The following is a 26,366-nucleotide window of genomic DNA, read 5'->3' on the forward strand; positions in this document are numbered from 1 at the left end:
AGATAACTACTTAATTTGACCCCTTTGGATATGTCTACCCTGCAATAAATGACATGTGGCACAGCCTCAGCAGGGCCAGGTCAGCTGACTTGGGCTCATGGAGCTCAGGGTGCAGGGCTATAAAATTGCAATGTAGATGTTCAGGGCTGGGCTCCAGCCCGAGCCAGAATGTCTGCACTGCAACTTTACAGCCCTGCAACCTGAGCCCTGCAAATCTGCGTCAGCTGTCCCAGGGTCTGAGACTCAGTGCCAGGGGGTTTTTAATCGCAGTATAGACATATCCTAGTTATCTTTGTGTAGCTCTTGCTACAAGAGTGTATGTATTTTAAACTAGAACATTATATTAGGAAATCCTGTTTCCTAGCACCAAGGAGTTATTATAAGCGCTAAGTACCAGAGCTTAACACTTAAGCAAAAGAGCGTGATGTGAATAGTAGCTGTGTTAAAATACCAAGCATCAGATTACAAATAAAATTCTGGTTGGAATGTAGTAAATGGTTGTAACTGCTAACTGAACCTTTTAAGAGCAATCCATTTTATCAGCACATTCATATGCTTTTTAATCAAATAAATGGATTTCAGTGGCCTCTTCCTTACCAGCAGTGGCTGAGAGTAAAGTTCAAGCTGTGCTCTGTAAATTATGTCATCCAATACCTCCTGGCCAAGACCCCACTGTCCATTATATCTACAAAACAAAACAAACAAGACATTTATCATTCAGTACTTTTTGAACCCAAACCCTTCTCCTTTGTATCTACAAAGGATATATGCTAACACAGCATAAAGGAATAGATGGAGCGCTTAAGTTATTCTAATTGATATTACAACTAATTGTTCCCTCCCATCTCCCAGACAGAAGGATGTTATCATGGAAAGAGTCACAGTAAAGAGGGGTGGAGGGGCAACATTTGAAAGTTACATTACTTGGTATAATTGTTTCGGATTCGTGTGTTTAGGCTAACCCAGTGGCTCCATGTCACACTGCCATTCCAGGGGACCCAGGTTTATCAGCTACCTTGAAGCTTGCAAACATTACACTGGTGAAGAGAAGGGATACTGTGGAAGTGACATCCCTTGCAGAGACGAGGAAACAAGGAGCACCACACTTCAGCACCCAGTGCTGGTGACTGAATGCTGATAAAGGCATTCCCAAAATGTCAGCTGGCCAAGATAGCAAGTCAAGGAAAAATAAGGAGATAAAGCAGTTGATCCTCAAATGAAGTGGTGGCTTAATTCTTGTTTTCATGCATAAAGACAGAGAGAAAAGAGGGTATTTTAATTCACTAGAAGCCATCCAGCTCCTCCTCTTCCAAACTCTACCTACTTACATGGCATAATAGACACCAGTGAGCAGCTGCACCATGAAGTCAGGATCTAGTACCACTCTGTTACAGAATTCTTTCCAGCGTTTCTCATGCTGTCGTGGAAATCCACTCACGCAAAGCCTGGCAAAACACAGAATCAAAATTTTGATCTCATGAACACTTTAAGGAAACATGCTTTACATCCATCAAATGCGAGACACTCAGGTGATAAGCTCTGATTATTCTTCCAAACATTAACTGTTCTGTTTCTTGCTGCAAAGTCACATGTCAGCTCTTGATGCTTTTAAGCAAGTATCTTCACGGCAGAGCCTAGAAACATTGGCCACAATTCCAGTAGTCTATCTTCATACACCCTTATTCACATTAGCTTGGGTGAAATCACCAACCAGGTAGTTATGAGTGTGGGAGACAGAACTTTCTCAGAAGCTAGCCAGAAGATGTGAGAACAACAGTGAATGTGCCTCAGATAGAATGTTTAGTTTAAGGCTACAGAATGGAGAGCTTATCTCCTCTGTAACATACCGTAACAGAATATTAATAGGTGAGTGTTTCATTTCAAAAAATAAATTGGGGCAAACAAAGTTGCTTTCTTTATGAAAAGAACTATTCTTTCAAATGGCATCTTTTTATATTGCCAACTCCTTGGAGCAGGGGCTTTGCCTTCCCCACATTCAGTTCAGCACTGAAGCACATCATATATATTCAATAAATATAATCACCACTTTTATTTAGAGCTTTGAGATCTGAATATCAGACAACATGGAAGCTGCACACAACCATTCTAATGTATTTAATGCATAAGTATTTACTCTTTATACTCACAACAAGAATTTCTTAGGCAAAGAGCTAATGTAACAAGCCTTAGCCCTTAAGAGCAGGAGAGACAATGGAGCCTAGGGGTTGATGATAAACATCTTAGCTCTTTCTTGCATCAGACGTTTCAATGCTCAACTTTTACAGTGAGTTTTACAAAATATTGAGTCTGGAAATTTCTATAAAGGTTCTGGACAGAGCTGGGAAAAGGCTGTATAAACACCTAACTCAAGCAAAGGGCACAGTGAGGATATTGATAATGACAGAGGAAGGTATTGAGAATGGCAAAGATTCCTTTTGGCCAGCACTGCACCATACACAATCCTCGTTTCAGTAAATACTGAAAATGGCATTTTGTACCACTTGTCCAGAAGAGACCCTAGATCCCTGAATATTTCTCTCTCTCTCATAACAGAAATATGAGGGAATGCATCTGGCTAAGAATAAGATCATCACTGTTTAATATACAGAATCATCTAGCCTAAAATAGTAAAATAATTTAATCTGGAGATTAACCCAAAAAATTTCTGGTTCTAAACCAATCCAGACACAGAATCTGTTATTTGATGTGTGTTTAATGGCCTATATAAAATGCATTGGTAGTCCAGTTCCTTCCTCGTGGGCAAGGAGAGACATGGACAAAACCTGATAGCACACATGGCACTGCCACTAACTGGCAACTCTGGGCAGAGAAAGTCAGGAACGAACGGGCACGAACATCTAACCAACTGCTCTCCTCACTGTGCCAGTGTTCTTACAAGTCAGGAGTGAGGAACTTTGGAAGGAGCCAGGAGGGGAAGTTTCTATGTAATTATTATGTGAATAGCTAGGGAACTTTTTTCCAAGTTTATTAAACCAGCACCTTTCAGGAGCATAAAAATCACACGCTACAGGGGAAAAGGAAATTCAGAATGTTTTACAGACTAGCATGTCAAATGATGCTGATGGAAAGAAGGAGGTTCCTAAACTGACTTCTGAAAGGGTTTCTTTAAGGGGAACTTGCAAGTGTGTACACAAGTGAGTTCTTCACTCAAGGTTGTTTGCAATACAAGAACAAGCACAGACACTCACACATTTGTATTTACAACATATTCCTGAGGGTAAAAAACACATATTCAGGAGGAAAAATGAAATGTTGTAGAGACCATTATACGGGGCAGATTATGGTCATTAGGTAGCAGGAATACTCAGGTTTATAAATGCTAGACCCAGATGAGTATTATCCAAGGAGTCTAGTGACAAGGAAAATTGGAAATCCATTGCACGGATTTCATAAATGTCATGGAGGATAAGAATACCAGACAACTAGAGAACAGTGCACTTGTGCCCTCAGCCTATCAGTTTTCCCATCTTTTTAAGAAGTGAGTGTTATCAGGGTGTATGTGGTTTTAGCTGGCTGCTATTGTTAGTCTTGATGGCTTTACTAGGTAAGGAAGGCTTTATTATTTTAATGCGTTTGTTTTGTAAGTGTTTTACTGTACATTCACTTAGAGCAAATGTTTGGGTGCTTTAAAGTGTCATAAATAATTTAATAAGTGTAGCAATCATTTAAGAAAGAAAATAGGTTAACCCAGCAAGCATCTACAAACCTGGACGTCTAATTTCAGCTCTGGGTGAAAGGAAAAAGGAAAACCAAGTGTTGCATCAGAGGTACGACTTGCATGAGATGAAGAGCAGATGTATTTGTTCTGAGCTCTGGTCTTGTTTTTTTGGTAAGTTTCTTAGCTTCTTGTTCCTGGCCTTGTTAGGAACAAATTGTCAGCAGGTCAAAATCTACAATTATTCCACCAAACAACTTGTTCTTTACTCCTAAGGCCTCTACCTCATATCCTGCTATCTCTAGAAAATCTGTTGACTGAGAACTTGAACATCAAGACATAAAAGTGCACTGACTTGAAGCCTTGCTGCACTTCAGCAGAGACTGGATAATGTAACAAAATAGTTGTATCATATTGAACTAATTTCTAATTAACTTCAGGATGCTGATGCAGCAAAATTGAAATGTGCCTCCTACTGACAAACTACATGTGTTCAGATAGGAAGATTTACTTAATAACCAACCCACTTGGTCATTTGCCACTGCCAATTCAGCTGAATTTTGGATGGAATTTAGTGGAGACATGCACTTAGAAAAGCAAAATTATTGGAAGTTAAATACAAGAAATACAGGAAAATCCACAGGGCAGATTTCCCAAGGCTATTCTCTGTACTATACCTACGCCTAAAACTGGATGGACCAAGGTCAAGGAAGTCTGAGGACTCCAGGCAGTGCCCAAAAATAACTGTCAACCTTTTCAACCATCTTTCAAAAAAGGTCTGAAACAATACAATAATTGACAAGATTCTCCACATCAAGTCATGGCTTCCTGAGCAAATGTTTCCTCTTTAAAAGAAGCTGCCACCCTCTGCCCTCCTGAAAAAAGGCATTTATAATCTACACTAAGAGCAAAAGGAGAGTTTATTCTCCTTGTGCAGTAACTGGAGTTCTTCGAGGTGCATGTCCCTATGGGTGCTCCACTTCAGGTGTGCTTACATTCCATGTGCCTTTGATTGAAGATTTTTGGTAGTAGTGTCCTTTCAGCCCACGCATGCGCCCTACGCATCCTCATACCCCACATGAGGACACCACAGTGTTGCACAAGTTAACCGCCCTCCATTCCTTCTCCACGGCAAAGTCCCACAGAGGAAACTCTGAAGCAGGAGGAGGAGGAGGGCGGGTAGTGGAGCACCTGTAGGGGGACACATCCCAAAGAACTCCATTTACTGCACAAGGTGAGTAATCTCTCCTTTTTCGAATATTGCCCCTATGAGTGCTCCTCTTCAGATGACTTCTAAGCTGCTGAAACTAGGCTGCAGTTGGCTATATACAATTGCATAGGCTCATCGCTTCGGCACAAAGAGAAGGGGATCTCATGTCTCCTCTTGTTGAACCAGAACATGCAGGCTAGATTGTCTGTCATAATTTTGTGTGTGTGTGCCCGACGGCAGGAAGAAGATACTGGCATTCCTAATTGCCCTCATCTCTAGGAGACTGATATGTAACCATATTTCTTGGACAGACCATTTGCCCTGAATGGTGTGAATCCCTAAATGTGCCACCCAACGCAAGAGGCATCTGTCATTATGGCGATGGTTGGGTTGGATGAATGGAACACCTGCACAGACATTGTTTGACTCTTTCCACCCATTCTATCCAAGAATTGGAAGTCTTGGCACAGTCAAGGAACTATGATGTGATTGGAATAACAGAGACTTGGTGGGATAACTCACATGACTCCAGCACTGTCATGGATGGGTATAAACTGTTCAGGAAGGACGGGCACGGGAGAAAAGGTGGAGGAGTTGCACTGTATGTAAGAGAGCGGTATGATTGCTCAGAGCTCCAGTATGAAACTGGAGAAAAGCCTGTTGAGAGTCTCTGGGTTAAGTTTAGAGGCAAGAGCAACAAGAGTGATATATTGGTGGGCATCTGCTATAGACCGCCAGACCAGGAGGATGAGGTAGACAAGACTTTCTTTGGACAACTAACTGAAGTCTCCAGATCTCAGGCCCTGTTTCTCATGGGGGACTTCAATCACCCTGATATCTGGTGGGAGAGCAATACAGCAGTGCACAGACAATCCAGGAAGTTTTTGGAAAGTGTTGGGGACAACTTCCTGGTGTAAGTGCTGGAGGAACCACCAACTATATGCTCCTCTTGACCTGCTACTCACAAACAGGGAAGTAGAAGCGAGTGGCAACCTTGGCAGCAGTGACCATGAGATGGTCGAGTTCAGGATCCTGACAGGAGGAAGGAAGGAGAGCAGCAGAATACAGACCTGGGACTTCAGAAAAGCAGACTTTGACTCCCTCAGGGAACTGATGGGCAGGATCCCCTGGGAGCCTAATATGAGGGGGAAAGGAGTCCAGGAGAGCTGGCTGTATTTTAAAGAAGCCTTATTTAGGGTGCAGGAACAAACCATCCCAATGTGCAGAAAGAACAGCAAACATGGCAGGCGAATAGCTTGGCTTAATAGGGAAATCTTCTGTGAGCTTAAACACAAAAAGGAATCTTACAAGTGGAAACTTGGACAGATGACTAGGGAGGAGTATAAAAATATTGCTCGCGTATGCAGAGGTGTAATCTGGAAGGCCAAACCACAATTGGAGTTGCAGCTAGCAAGGTATGTGATGGGTAACAAGAAGGATTTCTTCAGGTATGTTGGCAACAAGGTGGTCAGGGAAAGCGTGGGACCTTTACTGAATGTGGGAGGCAACTTAGTGACAGATGATGTGGAAAAAGCTGAAGTACTCAATGCTTTTTTTGCCTTGGTCTTCACAGACAAGGTCAGCTCCCAGACTGCTGCACTGGACAGCACAGTATGGGAAGGAGGTGAACAGCCCTCAGTGGTGAAAGAACAGGTTAAAGACTATTCTGAAAAGCTAGATATGCACAAGTCCGTGGGTCCAGATCTAATACATCCGAGGGTGCTGAGGGAGTTGGCTGATGTAATTGCAGAGCTATTGGCCGTTATCTTTGACAACTAGAGGTGATCGGGGGAGGTCGTGGTCAATTGGAAAAAGGCAAATATAGTGCTCATTTTTTAAAAAAGGAAGAAGGAGAATCCAGAGAACTACAGAGCGGTCAGCCTCACCTCAGTCCCCGGAAAAATCATGGAGCAGGTCCTCAAAGGAATCCATTTTGACACACTTGGAGTAGAGGAAGGTGATCAGGAACAGTCAACATGGATTCACCCAGGGCAAGTCATGCCTGACCAACCTGATTTTCTTCTATAATGAGATAACTGGCTCTGTGGATATGGGGAAAGCGGTGGACATGACATACCTTGACTTTAGCCAAGCTTTTGATATGGTCTCCCACAGTATTCTTGACAGAAAGTTAAAGAAGTATGGATTGGATGAATGGACTATAAGGTGGGTAGAAAGCTGGCTAGATCATCGGACTCAACAGATAGTGATCAACATCTCAATGTCTAGTTGGTGGCTGGTATCAAGCAGAGTGCCCCAGGGATTGTGGATGACACTAAACTGGGGGGAGGAGGGGGAGAAGTGGATATGCTGGAGGGAAGAGGTAGGGTCCAGAGTGACCTAGATAAATTGGAGGATTGGGACAAAAGAAATCTGATGAGGTTCAACAAGGACAAGTGCAGAGTTCTGCACTTAGGACGGAAGAATCCCATGCACTGTTACATGCTGGGGAACCAACTGGCTAAGCGGCAGTTCTGCAGAAAAGGACCTGAGCATGACAGTGGACGAGAAACTGGATATGAGTCAATAGCGTGCCCTTGTTGCCAAGAAGGCTAACCGCATATTGGGCTGCATTAGTAGGAGCACTGCCAGAAGATCGAGGGAAGCGATTATTCCCCTTTATTTGGCACTGGTGAGGCAACATCTGAAGTATTGTGTCCAGTGTTGGGCCACTCACTATAGAAAGGATGTGGACAAATTGGAGAGAGTTCAGAGGAGGGCAACGAAAATGATTAGGGAACTGGAACACATGACTTATGAGGAGAGGCTGAAGGAACTGGGCTTATTTAGTCTGCAGAAGAGAAGAGTGAGGGGGGATTTGATAGCAGCCATAAACTACCTGAAGTGGGGTTCCAAAGATGATGGAGCTCAGCTGTTCTCAGTGGTGGCAGATGACAGAACAAGGAGCAATGGTCTCAAGTTGCAATGGGGGAGGTCTCGGTTGGACATTAGGAAGAACTATTTCACTAGGAGGATGGTGAAGCACTGGAATGGGTTACCTAGGGAGGTGGTGGAATCTCCATCTTTAGAGGTTTTTAAGTCCCGGCTTGACAAAGCCTTGGCTGGGATGATTTATTGCGGCTGGTCCTGTTTTGAGCAGGGTGTTGGACTAGATGACCTCCTGAGGTCTCTTCCAACCCTAATCTTCTATGACCCAGAGAATCTTATATTTGCTGAGGGATGACACCAGTTTTTTCAGGATGTGTTTGTTGGGAGTGCCATCCTGTGCCAGCCCTGGAAACATCGAAGCTGTAACCTAGCACATTGGGTCAGAAAGGTACAAGCTGCCATATATCCAAGTAGTTGAAGGCAAGTTTTTGTTGAAGGCTGGGGACTGACTTGAATTTTTGAGCTGAGGTTTGTTCAACCTGTCCATGGGAAGCTAAGCTTTGGCTGACACTTTGTCTAAGGAAGCCTCTATGAATTCTATCCTTTGCACAGGGCTCAAAATTAATTTCTTGATGATGAGATACAAACGTAGTCTGCGAAACAGGGACAATGATGTCTTGGTGGCTGAGAAAAGCTCTTTGTCAGATTGGCCCTTGAGTAGACACTTGTGAGAAAGGATGAATTGCCACATAACAGGTGTCCAATTTCCTAATTCTAATGAAGGAATTTTAGCTGCAAGAGAGTCACCCATCCTGAATTTTTGTGTTTTCACAAAGCCATTTTTAGGAGTCTTAGATCTAGAATTGCTCTCCATACCTCATTCGTTTTTGGGACCAGAAAAACACCTCCCCCAGCATTGAGCTGGAACTGTTTCTATGGCTCCTATACATAGAAGGGAGTTGATTTCCTGTTCTAGCAAGAGCTCATGAGAAGGGTCCCAGAAAAGGGACAGAGAAGAGGGTGGATAGTGGGGAGAGAGGTAAAATGGATGGATTATGTAATTTCCAACACCAGTGTGTCGGATGTGATCTGATCCCATGCGGGCTGAAAGTAGAAGAGACTATTTCCAAAGAGGGGAGTGTTAGCCGACGGCCAAGGATGTTTGGTGAGGTGCCAGCTATGCCTGTTTATACCATCCGTGACTTTAACCGCTAGGACGCACTGTCACTTCGCGGCGGGCAGCCCGGGCTAGGCTGACAGATGCCCCAAGGTCCTAACCACCCGTGACTTTAACTGCTAGAACTCAGAGCTCCTTCGCAGCGGGCAGTCAATACTGACTGACAGGTGCCCCAATGGCAGCACTAAGAGCCTCTCCACACCCATGACTTTAACTGCTAGAGCTCAGAGCTCCTTCGCAGCGGGCAGCCAGGATTGACTGACAGGTGCCCCAAGAGTTTGCCCCGTGGAGGCGGCACAACTCAACGCTAGGCTCTTAGTACTCTCACCTAATGGCCAGGCTTTAGAGCCAAAATGGCTGAGGTTCTTTAATTGTGTTGGCTGCTTTACAGTAAACCAGAGAAAACAAGTCAGGCTTATGCACAAATGGTTACCAAAATTTATTAAGCTAGATTCTAATCATGCGGTTACAAAATTGCTAGTGCCTACTTATTTAAATGTGGAGATGTTACACACACAAACAAGTTACAAAACTGAAGCCACAATCCCAAAGAAAGAAAACAAAGTATAGAGCTCTATTTCAAAATATGTGTACACTAAAGACAGGAGATCAGGTGTGGGTGCTTCTTACCCTCCTTGCATCTCTCGATTCCAGCGGTGCCAAGCCAGGATCGGTCACTCAATTCCGCAGAAAGATGAATAAGGGACAAGGCTTAGGGACCCTCTTAGCTGCAGAAGCCTTGGGAGGCTGTCACTTATCTGACCAGCAGATAGATAGTGAAAAGCACTCAAAAATCATGGTGCTGTAGGTCCCCTACTTATACCTCTGTACTCCTTTATTCTCTTTCTCCTTTCTTATGCCAAATTGAGGCTGGTCTGTCTGGGTGACGCCAGCTTTCGCAAGAGTAGTTTACACTTGCAAGGGAGACAAACAATAAGTGTCGACTACTGGACCTTTCTTTTATCAGGGTAAATATTTTCCCACCTAGGATGTTGGTGTGTGTGCATCACGCTGTTTAGTAGGGGCTAAGAGCCATGTCTGTCACAGGGCCTCTGCCTGCTGTGAGCTTAATCGTTGTATCTGTTCCCAGAGGCACATTGTAGCAGCACACCTGTGCTTTCACAGCTTCAAAGGCTGTGCTGGAATATATGTTAAGTGCCCTGTTCCGGCTTCCTCCTGTGTTTCCAGCAATGCTGGTCTGAGAGGGGCGGGGGGGGCTGGCTGTCTGGCTACAGGGAGGAGGGGCGGGAACAGGTAGAATGGTGTAGCTTGCACGTTGGTAGTTTGGGGTTGTTCCAGACCCTTGATCAATCTGCCAGAACTGTCACTTTGATGACGATGAAGGCTAAGTGATGGACGCACATGAATGGATGGTCTATGAAACCTTGGCTTCCCTCTGGGCAGCTCAATGGGTCTTTGAAATCCTGAAAATGGCTGAGGACGGGATCTGTGCACCATTTGGAATCTGCTAAGCTTTTGTTTTCTTGCAGGTGCATAAATCCCAAGGGACCATAAAGTGGCCCGGGAATCCTTTAAGAGATGCAAAAATTCATCAGCGGATTCAGCAAAATGTTTTGACCCATCAAAGGAAAAGTTTTTGACGGTGTTTTGGACCTCTCTTGGGAACCCGGAGATCTGGAGCCAGGATAGTCTATGATCTTGCTGTAGAAATGGAATGAGCAGCAGTCCTAGACGCACACTGCTTAGGCTTATTCGCCGTGGCGTCCTGCTTCTACAGCGTGAAGGAGGTTTGCGGTACTGAGGTATATTTGGCACCTTCGGTCTTAGAGAAGCCCAGAGCCCCAGGTCCAGAGTTGGTACCAACAGAGTGTGGAGCCTCAGCGGTACCCAGAGCAGGACATGAGCTCTCCCATGCAGTCTTAGCCTCTGTCTCCTCAGAGTTTAGGGGTATATTCTGTCACAGTCTCCTGGCCTGGATCCGAGGCCAGATGGAGAGAACGCTCCATCATTAAGAGCTTAAATTTTATCTCTCTTTTCTACCTGACTCTGCTTTTAAAGGGATATGCATCCCCCATCCCCCAAACAGCAGATATGCTGGGAAAGCCTGACACTGACCAGGAAAGCTTCCCAGCAATTGAGGCAGCGTTTGAAACTCAGAGATCCTGGCATATCCTGGGATGACAGGGATCTTGGGACAAAAAAAGGTCCCTCGTCCCCCCCACCTTGGGGAAAGATTATAAACCAGGCCCCTTTACAAAATCAACTAAATATAATACATTAAAGAAAAGGAAAAGAAAATATTAGACTACAGAACAAGCTTTTAATAGCAAAGTGGACACTCTAATGCTCCATCTCAGACCAAGGTGGTTGAGAAGGAATGGAGGACAGTTAACCCGCTTATATGTTCTCAGTGTGGGGCAAAAGGATGTGTAGGATGCATGCATGGGCCAAAAAGACCCACCAAAAATCTCCGAAGACACGTGGAGTGTAAGCACACCTGCAGTGGAGCACCCATCGGGACACTACTCAAAGAAGAAGAAGAAGAACTTGAAACTATAGTGAAGAACATAATTATCAGACACATAGATGAACACGATTTGTTGGGGAAGAGTCAACATGGTTTTTGTAAAGGAAAGTCATGCCTCACCAATCTATTAGAATTCTTTGAGGAGATCAACAAGCATCTGGACAAAGATGATCCAGTGGATATGGTGTGCTTAGATTTTCAGAAAGCCTTTGACAAGGTCCCTCACCAAAGGCTCTTAAGAAAAGTAAGCTGTCACGGGATAAGAGGGAAGGTCCTCTCCTGGATCAGTAACTGGTTAAGAGATAGGAAACAAAGGGTAGGAATAAATGGTCAGTTTTCAGAATGGAGAGAGATAAATATTGGTATCCCTCAGGAGTCGCTACTGGGACCAGTACTGTTCAACATATTCACAAATGATCTGGAAAAAGGGGTAAACAGTGAGATGGCAAAATTTGCAGAGGATACAAAACTACTCAAGATAGTTAAGTCCAAAGCACACTTCCGAAAGTTACAAAGGGATCTCACAAAACTGGTTGACTGGGCAACAAAATGGCAGTAATGGAACATTTGTAAGGTAGCAATTCATACGTTTCATAACAAAAACCTTCTGAGATGTTTTTCAAAGGCAAGTTTGTGTTATTGTGGTACTCTGGGATTTTATAAGACGTTTTAGGTTTGTAGTTGAACACTGAAATTTGAAGAAATATGGTACATTTCTACATATTAACAAATTCTAAATCAAGGAACATTAAGAAAACACTTTCACTGATTTATAAGTGGAAAATCAGGCCTGACAAATTTCTGCACATTACTTGCATTGTTGCACAAGATGAAAGAGTGGACATGATTTACCTAAATTTCATAATACACTTTAATAATGTACCACAGAACAGAGTGACTTACAAAGTTAGAAAGAAAGTATGAGACAGGAGATCACAAAATTGGTTTAAGGACAGGAAACAGAAGGTGCCAATGAAAAAGAGCCATTCTGGATGGGGTGATATAACAATCAGTTTTAGGATCACTTACTTCAAATATGTATACAAGTGATTTTTGTGGTGTAGGGGACAGAATATCATTTCAAAACTAGTTACATATACTGAAAGAAAAAATCAGAAGGCTTAGAGGTAAGCATTATTTATTATTTATACAGAAGTGTACTAGGCACTTTATAGAAGAAGTAAAACTCAGATTCCTGCCACAGATGTCTAAAATCCAGATGATAAATTATGATAAAAGAAGTGGGGGTAGCAAACAAACAGAACAAGGTGGGAAAGGGTGAGCTAAGATAAGAGAACAACAATTTACACAATTACTGATTTGCATACCTTGATAGCCACATGACTATTTTTAGCTCACTTCTTGTAGGCATCAATCCAGAAGCTAGGGTTTTTTTTGAGGGGGGCAGGAAGAGACAGGGAGAAGGTGGTGCATGGGTGAACAGGAGTTTGGAGGCTCTCCACAAATGTGTGAAGTGTATATATAGTAGAACTTGGATGCAGGGAAGCTCAGTTTATGGTGAAACTGAATAAAATTTTCAAACTATTTCAAAATGTGCAAATTACTATTCCAGTTACGGGGAACCATTTTCCATAGTGAAATTATTCAGTGTTAAAATTCAGTCCATTGTTATAGGTTTTATTCCACTCTATATCTGAAGAAAGGAAACATTTCAAATATAAAGAAGTATAGTACACTTGGCCAAACTCAGCCGTGGTATAACTCAACTGAAGGTGACAGAAGTATATCAAGGAAAAACTCCATTCTGTGAGATTCAGGAACAAAGAAATTGTAGAAACAACAACTAAAAAAAAAAAAAGACTAGAATAGGAACATAAGAACGACCATACTGGGTCAGACCAAAGTTCCATCTAGCCTAGTATCCTGTCTTCCGACAGTGGCCAATGCCAGGTACCCAGAGGGAATTATCAAATGATCCATCCCCTGTCACCCATTCCCAGCTTCTGACAAGAACCCTTGGTGGGAGTATGTATTGTGTTCTAATAGAGTAGAAGCTGATAGAAGCTATTTTGATCCTGCTGTACACTGGGGAAAACAATATCTGCATGGTGTATAATGCTTGTCAGCAATTTACAAGAAATACACTGCTGAAGCTGACAAGGCATAGCAAAAACACAGAGAAAAGGATTCTGCTGCTTCATGAGTATGTATTTTAAAGAAAGTTTAGCCACCCGTGGCCTGTTTGTTTTAGCATAACAAGCTGGCACAAAGGAGATGATGGGGTGGGGGGATCACAGATATTTAAGATTCTAGAACAAAAAGAAGGGCTTTATTTCAAAAAGCTGTTTTAAATACTACTCAAGCAAGAGGTCATGGAAAGGATGGGTATAAAGAATGAGAAATGATGGCACAATTTCTCCAAGCGTGGTGTTGTTATGAAACAAACTGTCAAAATGCTGTTCAAGTCAGTCATCCAAAGCAACTCAAAAGTAAATTCAACTAATATTCAGAAACAGAGGAAATAGTTGGTACACCTATTTTTGGGTCACTATAAACAGATGCAGGTTGATTTGCATTTACTGCAGGTCTTGACACACTACAGTTTTTACTATTAATGTTCCACAAAACAAAACCTAGAACTAAAGCAAATGCAATTGATATACAATCAATGCATTGTTTTCGTATGCAAGAACAGCATTAAGTTTCTAATTAAATTATGATCTGTCAAGTTACCAGAGGGGAATGAGTAAATCCATTAGCTTCCTTTGCATATTTATAACTCTAGAAATGTTCCTTAAGCATGAAATCCTCACCTGGAACCCATCCTGCAAAGTGACTGATAGGAGGAGGCAGGCATGTAGACAATAGCAGAGTTGTAGCACAGCATGAGAAAGCCAAGCACCTCAAACCTGAAGACAGACAAGAACATGAGACAAAAGAAAATACATGGATTCAGATTTTAATAGTCCACCAGAAGAACTTAAACATTGTTAATGGTTCACTCGCAGGACAAGATGGCATCAGAAATACAGTACATCAGCCAATAGCTATCGCTCTTCCATTTGAATTCACTGACTAGAAATAGTCAATCTTAAATATTAATATTAATATTAAATATTAAATACTTTAAAAGGCATGAGATGTAACAGATTACTATCCTAATGCCACTGCATTGTATAGACGAATAAAGCAACAAGCTATTTTAGAATATATGATTGAAGACAGACATAGTATAGGAAAAGTTTGCATTTCCCATAAACTATTTTAACCTAGTGTCTATGTCTGCCAATCAGCCTTCCAGACTGCTTGGAGACACCACTGGCAGAAATGGATCCGATGGAGAAATTATTTATATCTAATGAATTAGTAACAGACTTACAAGCTCTAAATTGTAAGAGAAGAGCCAGATAGGTAAAGTACTCGCTATATACAGGTCTATTGACCTAACATTGTTTTATGCTTCAGACTAATGAAATATCTACAACTTGACTACTCACCTGTTCTGTGCAGTGAAGGTTTCTCTCTGAGGATGAAGATCACTATAAACCACCCTGATGAGGTCATGTTGACATAGAGCTCCCTCAGTCAAAGCCATGGATCCAATCGTAGAAGGCTTGGGTGGGAAAGGAATGGGGAAAATAAAAACAGGAAATGCTAGCATAGAAAGGATCCAAAATGCATGAAATTTTATCTAGAAAAAGGTTCTTCTACTCTCTTGTGGTAATCTGTAAAACTGCTACAGATTATTCCTAAAATATTCCAAAGGGACACAGTCACCTTAAACCAATCATACTTGTGTCTGAAATGATTTACATAAGCGCCGCTTGTTTTAATAAAAATTCAGTATACCAGCACTGAAAGATTAGAGAAATAACATTTCATTTTCGTTACCTTCTATATTTTGTGCCTAGTCAGTTTCCCATATTGTTTCAGGCAATAATAGGAGAGAAAGCATTAAAAAAATAGGATTGCAAAACCAAGACACAGTGACAGGGAAAATCAGGAGGAATATTTTAACTCACATTTTAAAATTTCAAGTTGACTATGTCCCCCACAAAATGACAAAAGCAGCAGAATAATTCGGTTTCAACTACATGCAACTAGCATGCACAAATCAACACCCAAGAGCCATACTTTCAGCTCAACGCATAGAGCACGAGTCACAAAACACCCACTAATACTACATACACTGTGGTATATCAAGGCCCTTCATTTTGTTTAGAGAACTTAATGGACACTGATTTGTGGGACTGAGGTATATCTGGTGCCACATGAAAATGGGGAAATAGTGGGGGTATGTGCTGTGAAACTTGCCTGACATCAATAGATGTCCAATTGTTGTCTGTGAAGCATGTGCTAGTGGTCTATAACAAGCTGGCTGGTCATACGAAGTATGCTGCAGCCAGCCCCTATACAGGGATGGGGTCTGTGTGCCAACCCACTTAGTTAATGTGGTCTCCGTCAGTCAATAGTGCATGCTGTCGATGAGTTCAACTAACCAGACTTCATGGTGGCCTTAGTTCCCTTCGTTCTGTGATGGGGCCTAAGCTACCGTCAGGTGACTCAGCAAGCACTGCAAATGCTAGAAGATGAAGGGTTATATGGTACTGGCTCTCTCTTGTTTCCAGTTGTTGAACTGTATTAACACACTGTCAGTCATCACTTTTCCATGTTAGAAATTCCTGTCATTGCCTTAGGGATATTATGGGATTGCAAATGGGACGAAAGGTTGTTTCCCAACACGGCAAATAAACGGAGCACATAGTTCACAAGCAATTCCTCTAATACAGGGTTTCTCAAACTTCATTGCATCGTGACCCCCTTCGGACAACAAAAATTACTACATGACCCCAGGCAGGGGGACCGAAACCTGAACCCCACTGCCCCGGGCATAGGGGCCAAACCTAAAGTCTGAGCCCCGACACCCGGAGGAGGCAGGGGACGAAGCCAAAGCTTGAGGGCTTCAGCCTTGGGCAGGGAGGCTGTAACCTGAGTCTTGCCACCCAGGGCTGAAGCCCTCGGGTTTTGGCTTCAGCTCTAGGTGGTGGGGCTCTGAATTCGGCTTCAGCCCCAGGCCCCAGAAAGTCTAATGTCAGCCCTGGCGACCCCATTAAAACAGGGTTGCGACCCACTTTGGGGTCCCGACTCACAGTTTGAGAACTGCTGCTCTGGTAAGAAGGGGTCCAGTGTTTAGAAAAAGTTTGAGAACTTCTGCTCTACATAGTTCCAGATGCAACAACACACCTCAATACTGACCTGCAACATCCTCTATTTAAATCCTGGGTGTCTCATGTGAAAATCAAAACCTATGTTCATTTACAGTGGTTCTGTGATGTGGCCGCACATCTGCTAGGGACTAGACTGAAACCACAAATTCACTTTTACATTAGTCTATGCAGGATTTAAACCCAGTTTTCAGAAGCAGAAGCCCAGTGCAGTAATACATTGCACCTTTCACCTCACACATTAGTAATTTATACAATGACAGATGTAATAGCGCTGAAACTTTTGATTGTTATTCAGATATATTTTAGACTGCAAAGAGCTATGAATTAGAAGAGGACTGCGTCCATTTTTACACATAAGGGGAAAACTAGAAGGAAATAACTTACAACTGCTTTATGTCCTTGACATAGCTATTTACTAAGAAATGTTTGATTCTACCTCCAACCCTGAAGAACAGCCACTATTGGCAAAAAATCCTAGAGTGGAATCCTATTCGTATTCAGGTCACTGGGAGTTTTGCTACTGACTTCAGTGGGACCAGGATTTCACTAGTAATATCTTAGTAAGACACATTTAATATAAAAAGAGAGCCAAATAAATGAAAATCCACTTGAAACTAATTCTAAGGAAAACGCTATTAAATAAGGGCTTATACATGCACATTGTGTGCTGCAGGCCACTACAAATCAGCTCATGAGTCATAGTATGGGATCAAAGTTCTTCAGTTTCCACTTTCCTCCACATTCCCAAAGCTCCCACCACAATGCAGCATTTTTGGAACATGTTTAGTGCTCCCTGCTCATCAACTACAGTACAGAAAATTCAACTGGTAATCTTGCTGGAGACAAAGGTATGGTAGCACTAAAACACAGGAACAAGCTGGAGTTGGGCAAACAAGGATTTTTAAACAGATAAATAGTACATACAGCAGAACAATGTAGTTTAATTTTTGGATCATTTGTTTCGGTATTTGATAAGGCAGAACCATGCTTTAAATATGCTAACAGCATCCAAGCAGTAGACATGTGAAAGGATGGGAATCTATAAATCAATGAAAAACTGAAAACAAAGAACAAAACATAACATATCAGATGGAAGTATTTCATTATTCCCTTCAGGACTTACCTTCCCCATCTTCTGTTACTTCTATTGGATTAAATTACACTGTTGCAAGAATTTACCCTTGAAAGTTCAATGAAGGAAGATGCATACAGAATGTTTACCTCTAGCATTGAATGGATCCAATTTTAGTTCTTATTGGACCCAGTTCCAATTTACCACCACAGTTGCACTCTTACCTCATGGTATATTGAGGGCTTAGATAAAGAAGGGATGGTGAAAGATAAAACTTTGTTGTTCCCATCTTTGTCAGCAATTTCCTACAGCAGAGAAAGAGACACGAGGGAACTGGTTTTTGGACTCTTGTGATTATACCACACAGACATAAAAACATAAATCATAAAATAAGGCCCCGATCTTGCAAACTGATTCATCTGCACAGGCCTTTAGTGGCACTGTGCACAGGCATAAAGTCAATTGGACTGCCTCCATTATAGTAGATTGCTTTGCAAAATCAGGGTTTAAGAAAATTCACAGAAGAGTATTTGTTCTTTTTGTGACCACGGCTTTCTCAGACCTTTAAGAAAGAATTAAAAGATTTTTCTAGCCTCATCTCTAATTTATAAATCATAGAATTACATAGTGAAACAAGACTGATGCTGAAGGGCCAAAGGAATATATATGTATTACTGCAGATGAGTCATTTGCTAGCAATTGGTAATGTCTCTTGATAAACCCATCAAAGGGAAAAGATGAAAATGTGGGGACTGATTTCTGCAAGTACTGTGGCAAAGCAGTAAAGGATATATAGATATTCTGAATACAGCTTTCACATCAATAAAAGTTGCATTTGCCTATGGTGTGCTTGTGTTATAGCATAACATTTATGATTTATTAGAAGTAATCCTATAAAAATATGCCAGAGTCAGCAAATTCCATCTTTTCACGTTCTACCAGTAAAATTTCTAACACACAGAGTATGAGTCACTCTAGTTTCAGTGACAATCAGCTGAAGGCCGTGTATCACCTCCACTTAGCTTCAAGGAACAGTGTGGAAACTAGAGTTGGCTCCATTGATAAAGCTGTTGTCTGTCTAGATCAGGGCAGGCAAACTTTTTGACCTGAGGGCCACATCGGGTTTCCAAAATTGTATGGAGGGCCAGTTAGGGGAGGCTGTCTCCCCGCAAACAGCCAGGCGTGGCCCTGCCCCCACCTCCTATCCAACCCCCGCCCCGGCTTCTCACCCCCTGACTGCTCCCCGGGACTCCTACCCCATCCACCACCCCCTGCTCCCTGTCCCCTGACCACCCCCGGACCCCCCACCCCTGACTGCTCCCTGCTGCTCCATCCAACCCCCCCTCTCATTCCTGACTTGCCCCCTGGGACCCCTGCCCCATCCGGGGGGGAAGTCAGGATGTGGCCCGCGGGTCGTAGTTTGCCCACCTCTGGTCTAGATTTAATTAGTTTCTCAAGCACTTTTTCACTCTAAAAACCAAAACAGTAAAAAAGATAAGGAAGGATTTTTCTTTAACATAAATCTAAGAATTTTTCACAGAGAAGATATCAGAAATATTACCCTCTAGCTCAGTGGTTCTCAACCTGCGGCCCAATTAGCACCCAGCTGTGTGCTAAAGAGTGGCAGGGGCTTGCAGCAGGGTCCAGGGTCGGGGTCACTGCTTAGCCCCTGCGGCAGGGTCTGGGGTCGAGGCTGCCGCCCGGCCCTACACAACAGGGGTCAGGGTCGGCAGTGGGGTCGGGTTGGGGTTGCCACCCGGCCCTGCACAATGGGGTCCAGCTTCATGGTCAGGTCTGCTGCTTGGGCCCCACACAGCAGGGTCCAGGGCTGGGGTCGGGGCTGCCACCCAGCCTCACTCAGCAACGTCTGGGGTTGAGGCTGCTGGCCTGCCCCGCATGATAGGGGTCACAGTTTGCAGCAGAGTAGGGACTGTCGCCCGGCCCCACACAACAGAGTCCAGCCATTGGGGCTCCGCTCCTAGCCCCACTCTGTGGAGGGGTCTATGGGCTGGGGCACTGGGCATAGTAGTGGTGAGGGAGGATTTGGGAGGTGCTGTGGTTCTCAGCCTGCAGCTCAGGTAACTCATTGTGGCCCACAATGATTAACAGGTTGAGAATCACTGCTCTAGGTTCTTATTGACATCTGCAGGGGGGTGCCAAGATACCTATATCTGCAGCTAGAGAAAAGTGCTGTTGAGTCACTCCCCATTTCACAAGGGCTTCCTTCCATTTCAGTTTGGAGAGAATGTAGCAGTATTAGCTGCTGTGCTTATGCAGCCGACATGAGATCCAGAAGGACCAGCTAAAGTGCCCTGATGAACGCTGAAGCCAATGACAGATGCTTACAACCTACTTCAGCCCAGCAGATAAAAGTCAAAAGCTAGTACCAGATTCTGATATTGCTTACACCAGCATAAATCCAGAGTAACTTGACTTTATTGGAGTCAGTGTGGATTTACAAATGTCACTGAGATCAGAATTTGGCTCCATGTCTCACTTACCAGGAATATGAACATAAAGCGCTCTATGCTAACTCTAACACACTGCTTAAAAGAAAACTTGTTATAAAAGGAACAGAGAAGGAAAATATTTTAGGACAATTTATGCTTTAAAGCGATGTAAAATTGAAATTCTCATTACAAGAAAGGGCACAGCCTAACAATATTGATAATTTACCAGCCATGGCATATTGGCATAAAAATTAAGAATATAAATTTGTATGAGATACATAATTTAATGTCCCTGACAGAATACTATTTTTGACAGCCTGAAATCATCCCTAAGTTTTTGACAGCCAAATTTTGGAGTCTACAGTGAACAACATTTATTATTATGATGATTTTTTTTTTTATAGTCCCAGCCAAAAGATATTTCCCACCCATGCACAACTTGTGACTGAATGTTACTTTAGCCTCAATTCTTCACCTTAAAAGGTCATTCTGAGTAACTAAATAGGAGAAGCCCAATATGGAAAGACTGAACAAGCATATTGTTCAGTCCAGGCTATCAGCAAATTTCAACTCTTTAGATATTTATACAGCCTTACTAAATTCTTTTAACAAGCACAGTATACAGGGCAACAAAAAATATTAAAAAATTAAATTAACATTAACCATAATATGTTTGGTGCTGCGCTGAGGCAGTAAATCTGATTTACAAGCTACCAAAGATGCTTCTAAAAACATGTTTTTTCTGAACACTCATTAAGTTATGCTTTCCTCTAGGTTAAACATACTTAAATGTAACTGCATTAACTCATTAGCATTTTTCATATTCTGCTCTGTTGATATTCCGTGCCTTACTTTATTTCTACTGCTCACTGATTATCTTAAAGCTCTTCACACCCATCCCTCCTTATCTCACTTACCAAATTGTAAATCCCAAGAAGCAGTGCTTCAATGCAACCGTTACTCTGTCTGTCCCTGCTGGCAGTAAGACGCAGATAAACCCAGATCAATTCTGGCAGGAACTGCAGCGTGAACCTCTTGAGTCGAACTTCAGAACTACGGTAGAGTTCAAAGAGCTGGTGGCAGACAGGTTCCAGGAGCTATAGAAAGAGACAAAACAGCTCAAATGCCAATAATCTTGTGTACTAAAAAAATGCACAAATAAAACCACCACAACTGGCAAAACTGGCATCGTTGTTGGCAACCTTAGAGATGCCAGATATTGAATGGGCATGGAGACTAAGTTACCCGCTCCCTGCTAAACATTGTCTTCAAGAATGGGACTGAGGTACATTGGTGAGGATTGTGATGAAGTTCGCACTACCATGGCCCTTAGTGTACCTGATCTGTGGCAGAGTTTCATTTTCCAACTGTCAATACGACACCTTTTTATAAGCACCAAATTCATTTACCAGTGAGATGATTTGAGCTGTGCAGACCATAAAGTATGTTCATGTTGCAACCCCAATGCTTTAGAAAAATCTCAGGTGTGGAAAAAGAAATACTTACTAGTGAAATAAGTCTATATCCAGTATAAGGGTAGAGAGTGAATTAACCCTTTACCTTAGATTTTTGTTTGTTTACAAACAAGAAGGGGGGGCATTTTTGGTCAGTGGTGGGCAAACTAATTTTTTTAACACTCTTGATTGAATTTGGTTCCCCTCAAACTGGAAGGCTTACTAGCACTAACTAGAGCTAGATTAAATGCAAGTAGCCAAGATTCCCCGAGGCCCTTATCAATTCAACTCAGTATGGACCCACAAAAACCCCTGCGTTCCAATAGCCAATTGTGCCAAACTGGCAGTTTTGTGATGTGCACAAAATGGTGAATAATTCCTTTTCACTTGTAACCTAAATTAAGATTTGAACCCAAGTCTCCACCTTGCAGAGACCCAATGAAAGCACATATATCTTAACTTTCTTTCCTGGTGAACAGACGTACCATATGTGTCTGGGAAATGTGCTCAACTCACAGTGCAGAAAACAAAAAAAAAACCTACGGGCTTCATCTAAACCCCAACTAAAGTCAATGGCCAGATTCCCAATAGGATTTGGCGCAGGTCTTAGGTCAGTGTCTACAAGACACTCAAAAGTTTTGGAAGTGACGGAAACTTTTTATCCAGTGACAGAAATCTGAGGCACACAGATGATAAACAGATGAAGGCAACAGACACGACACACTACTTGACCAGACCAAGGTCACATAGTAAGTTATTGGAAGAATCTAAGCACAGAGCCCAGACTCTCCTAACTAAAAGTCCCCTTTTCTAATCAGAAAACACTCCTTATTATCTCTTACTTGTATTTCTTCAGGACAGGGAGAAACACAAGAGTCTTTACATCAAATCATATGATCACTTTTTGTATGACATGAAAAACCCATGTCTTACCAACTTCAGAAAACTTATTTTATTTCTCTCTCATTCTAAGTGCTTAGTTTGCACATACAACAAATTTGCATGGAAGTAAACCTCTGTATTGCTATGTAAATATATATTCATATACACATGCACAGATTTAAATGCCTTTACACAACTAAAAATCTCAGTGACACTAAAAATTAATTCAATACAACCCCAGGCCATTATTGTCTTAAGAGTAACTGCTACATTTTTTCCAACAGAAAGGTGAGGTTAATCATTAGTTTCATTTTTAGCATACAATACAGTATGGATGGTAAACGTACCATTTCTTAAACCATTAGTTGATTACATAAACTGTGACATCACATCCATTTAGAACATCAGTCAGAACCCTTATTATACAAGGATCTGATACAAGCACCTTGTGTAACAAGGTTTCTGGCTGACGGCTTAGTCACACTGAATGAAAAGACTTTTTATAACTAAAGCAAGAGACTAAACAAAGGATGGGGAAGACTGTGCAGCAGGAAAAGGTTAGTAGAAAAAAATCTTGTAGTTTGAAATAAAATACAGGGATTTAACAATAAATGTAAGAAATATAAGCAAGAAAGCAGAGCACCTCAAGACTCTCCTATTTAACTTGGGGTTTTCATGGCATCACAAGCCAGTCAAACCATCCGATCCCCTTGATGGAAAAACAGCCTTGTTCAACATGGTTGAATATCCAGTTATTCTATTTAGCATATTTACTATAATACTTAGCACATATAGCACATTACATGTTCAAAGTGCTGCACAAATATTAAATATGAATCCTGTTTTAATTAATATTTACTTAATGCAAACTCCTATCTACAAGAAACACTAACACCACCATCTGTTACAGTGAATGCAAAAATCTGCAGGGCAGGGACTGTTCTCTTTATTTGTCTTGTCAAATGCCTACCATATTTTCAGATGCTCAAAAAATAAAACAGTAAATAATAAAGATAAATATTGTAGAGATCGCCTTTATTGGTTCTCTTTTTAAAAATAACATAACAGGAGGCTTCTTCAGAAAAAAACTCCGCAAAAATAGATCCCCGAGAGATTAAAGTATATGGGCACATATTCAGGGGATGAGAGGTATGCAAATGCCAAAAGAAACTAGATATAAACACTGCTATAAACAGTATTTTTATTATGTTATAGGTTGTTTTCTATTTGAAATCGGATTGAGCCTGAACCAAGTCCCATTCAAATTAATGGAAAAAATCCCACTGATTGTAACAGAAGTCATATGTGCCCAGGCAGAGAAGTGACCGGTTGAAATGCATCTTCCATTATCAACTTTTTAGTTTTGTTTCAGGTTGAAGTTTTTACATGCTTGGTCTCATTCCAGAGGCTAGATACTGTGGGAAGATTCAGCAAAATCCACTCAATTGTGTTCTGCATATATAAATAAATAAATAGCATTTTAAAAATCCTTCAATTCCTACACGTTGCAGTCAGAAATTTGTGCACACAAAACTTAACAATGGCTGAACAATTTAGTTCAAACTGGGCTTCATTTTGCAAATCTCTTGTAAGTAGCTGTTATAGCATTATTAGTGTGCTTTATAGACCAATATGAAGACATGGTCATTGCGATGAAGTACTTGAAACCTAGATGATTGTAAAGTTATGAGCATGAGAAAAATCAACCTGCAGCAGGATTTTCAATTACTTTTCTTTGACTGATCTATAGCTTACAATACAGGGGGAATGGCAGAACAAACATCTCTCTTTGTGCCTTAGCTAGTCTGCTTCCCACGGAGTCTGCAATGAGATGATTAGAGTCTATGGGCTTGTCTTCACTACCCGGGTAAGGTGACCTAAGTTACGCTACTCCACCTGTGTGAATAATGTGGCTTAGGCTGACTTACCCCGGTGTCTTCACTGAGCTGCATTGACGGGAGACACTCTCCAGTCAATTTATCTTAATCTTCTTGGGGCACTGGAATACCAAGGTCAACCAGAGAGCGCTCTGCTATCGATTTAGCGGGTCTTCATTAGACCTGCTAAATCAACACCCACTGCATGGATTGCAGCAGCCTCGCTCTCAGCAATGAAGACAAGCCCGCAGAGTAAAAAAGTTCAAAAGAAATGGGTAAGATGGGGAAGTGGAACATTTGGTAGAAGTATTTAGAGAGGATATCTGACTGGATACCAGGAGACCTCAGTCCAAGGCTGATAGGTTCCAGAGGCAACAAGCCAAAGAGTTCCAAATTATGGAATTTATAAGTTCTATTTACAAGAGTTATTTTTATCTTTTTTTAAATTAAATATTCCATGTCCTTCCTGCCACCCAAATTAAAAAAAGGTTGCGAAATCAAGCACTCAGTCAAGAAATGCACAGTTAAGGCTATACCAAACCAATAACCATCCTCTTTTCCTCATGACTTAACAAAAGGACTTTTATATCTACATAAAAGTCAGCTAACACAATACATACCGTAATACAAAACGGAATTTCTTATACAAACTACAGTAAGTTACATAACAGTGCAGTTTTCATATCTTGGTTTAATTTTTTACATCTCAGAGCAGTGTACAACACAAACCACGTTTTAAGGAAGTTTGTTCATTTTGTAGATCTCACTGACTCTTAACAATCAGGACAAATCTTAAAGCTGCATATGCATGACTGCGTGTACTATACAAGATAAGGTTACATAAGAAATTCCAGTATTATATCATGATAGAAGGAATGACCTTATTTTAAGGCATAAGCATAAATGGGGAAAGTTAAAAGAAATCAGTTAATGTCTGTAAAGCACTTTGAACACGGGAAAACACTGGATATATGCTTTTTAAAAAAAAAAATTAAAGACTGAGCTTTCAATGTTAACTCTGGATGTCTTGGTCTGAGTATATGATTTCTCAAGTTCAACACTGCATTAATGTTACTTTTTGCATGGAGTAGATATGGATTTCCGTTAATTTACTTGGTCTTGCACCTGCTCCATACCCATCAAACAAAAAAAAATTGTGAACTGTCAATGAACAAATTGTACCTTTAAAAAGGAAGGAAAATATCAAGTGTACCATTTACACATTATTTGATTAAATAAGCCACTTCTGAACACTCTTTGCTCTCTTTATTTAAATACTTTATTTGAATACTGCCCTTCTCAATATTTTCACTATATTAAGACCCATGAGGGAATTTAATACTTTTGCAAAATTAAACTAACTTTACTTGACATTAATTCCTCAGTATAACTGCTGTCCCTGGAAAGCAAGCATTTTGAGCATGATGAACAGCTGCTGATAAAACACACACCTCTGAAGGACAATACTGTTGTATTTGTTAACCTATTATGGAGCCAGCAGTCTTCGAGAGATTTGTTTTTAAAGCAAATTATGATGGTAGATCGTTTCAGATAATTTTAAACAATGGTGCAGCCATGATGAGGCTCGAGTTATGGTAAAAATTTATATACCCCTCTTCATGAGGAAATACATTCCCTAATTCCTTGTACCAGATTTTTACTACTCATATGGCAGAATAATAGAAGTCTACAAGCAAAAAACTTATCCTCTTGCTAACATAGAATCCTACAGTCCTATGAAGATCCTACCTCCTAGAACTCGGTATTAGTGCAGCACTGAACATTGTAAAAGAGCCTAATGTGTTGTTATATTTCCCTTATATAGAATAAGCTTGGAAGAAATATGCTAAGGAGAGTCTTGCCACCTTGAAAGTCAAGATTTTAGCTGACATTTTTGGAGCAGATTCTGATCTCAGATGCATGTATTCCTCAATACCTGGGCAGAAGCCATAGCAGTGGATTTAGGTTTTTTAAAATTTATTTTAGGGCTGTCGATTAACCGCCATTAACTCACGCAATTAACTCAAAAAAATTAATCGTAATTAAAAAAATTAATCGCGAT

The 26,366-nt window shown here is 41.5% G+C and overlaps 1 protein-coding gene across 2 annotated transcripts in view; it reads right to left on the reverse strand.

Moving 5' to 3' along the window:
- Positions 1-26,366, reverse strand: part of HYCC2 (hyccin PI4KA lipid kinase complex subunit 2) — an 89,627-nt gene that overhangs the window by 19,358 nt on the left and 43,903 nt on the right. For both annotated transcript variants that reach the window (XM_084642820.1, XM_084642819.1), the window contains 6 exons: positions 21,009-21,188; positions 17,866-17,946; positions 14,839-14,954; positions 14,155-14,250; positions 1,329-1,445; positions 598-685 (listed from right to left, as the gene is read on the reverse strand). In XM_084642820.1, coding sequence (XP_084498946.1) covers positions 598-685; positions 1,329-1,445; positions 14,155-14,250; positions 14,839-14,954; positions 17,866-17,946; positions 21,009-21,188 — 678 coding nt within the window. The remainder of the gene's footprint in view (positions 1-597; positions 686-1,328; positions 1,446-14,154; positions 14,251-14,838; positions 14,955-17,865; positions 17,947-21,008; positions 21,189-26,366) is intronic.

The sequence above is a fragment of the Lepidochelys olivacea genome (assembly GCF_965140295.1).
Source record: "Lepidochelys olivacea isolate rLepOli2 genome assembly, chromosome: 11".
NCBI lineage: Eukaryota > Metazoa > Chordata > Testudines > Cheloniidae > Lepidochelys > Lepidochelys olivacea.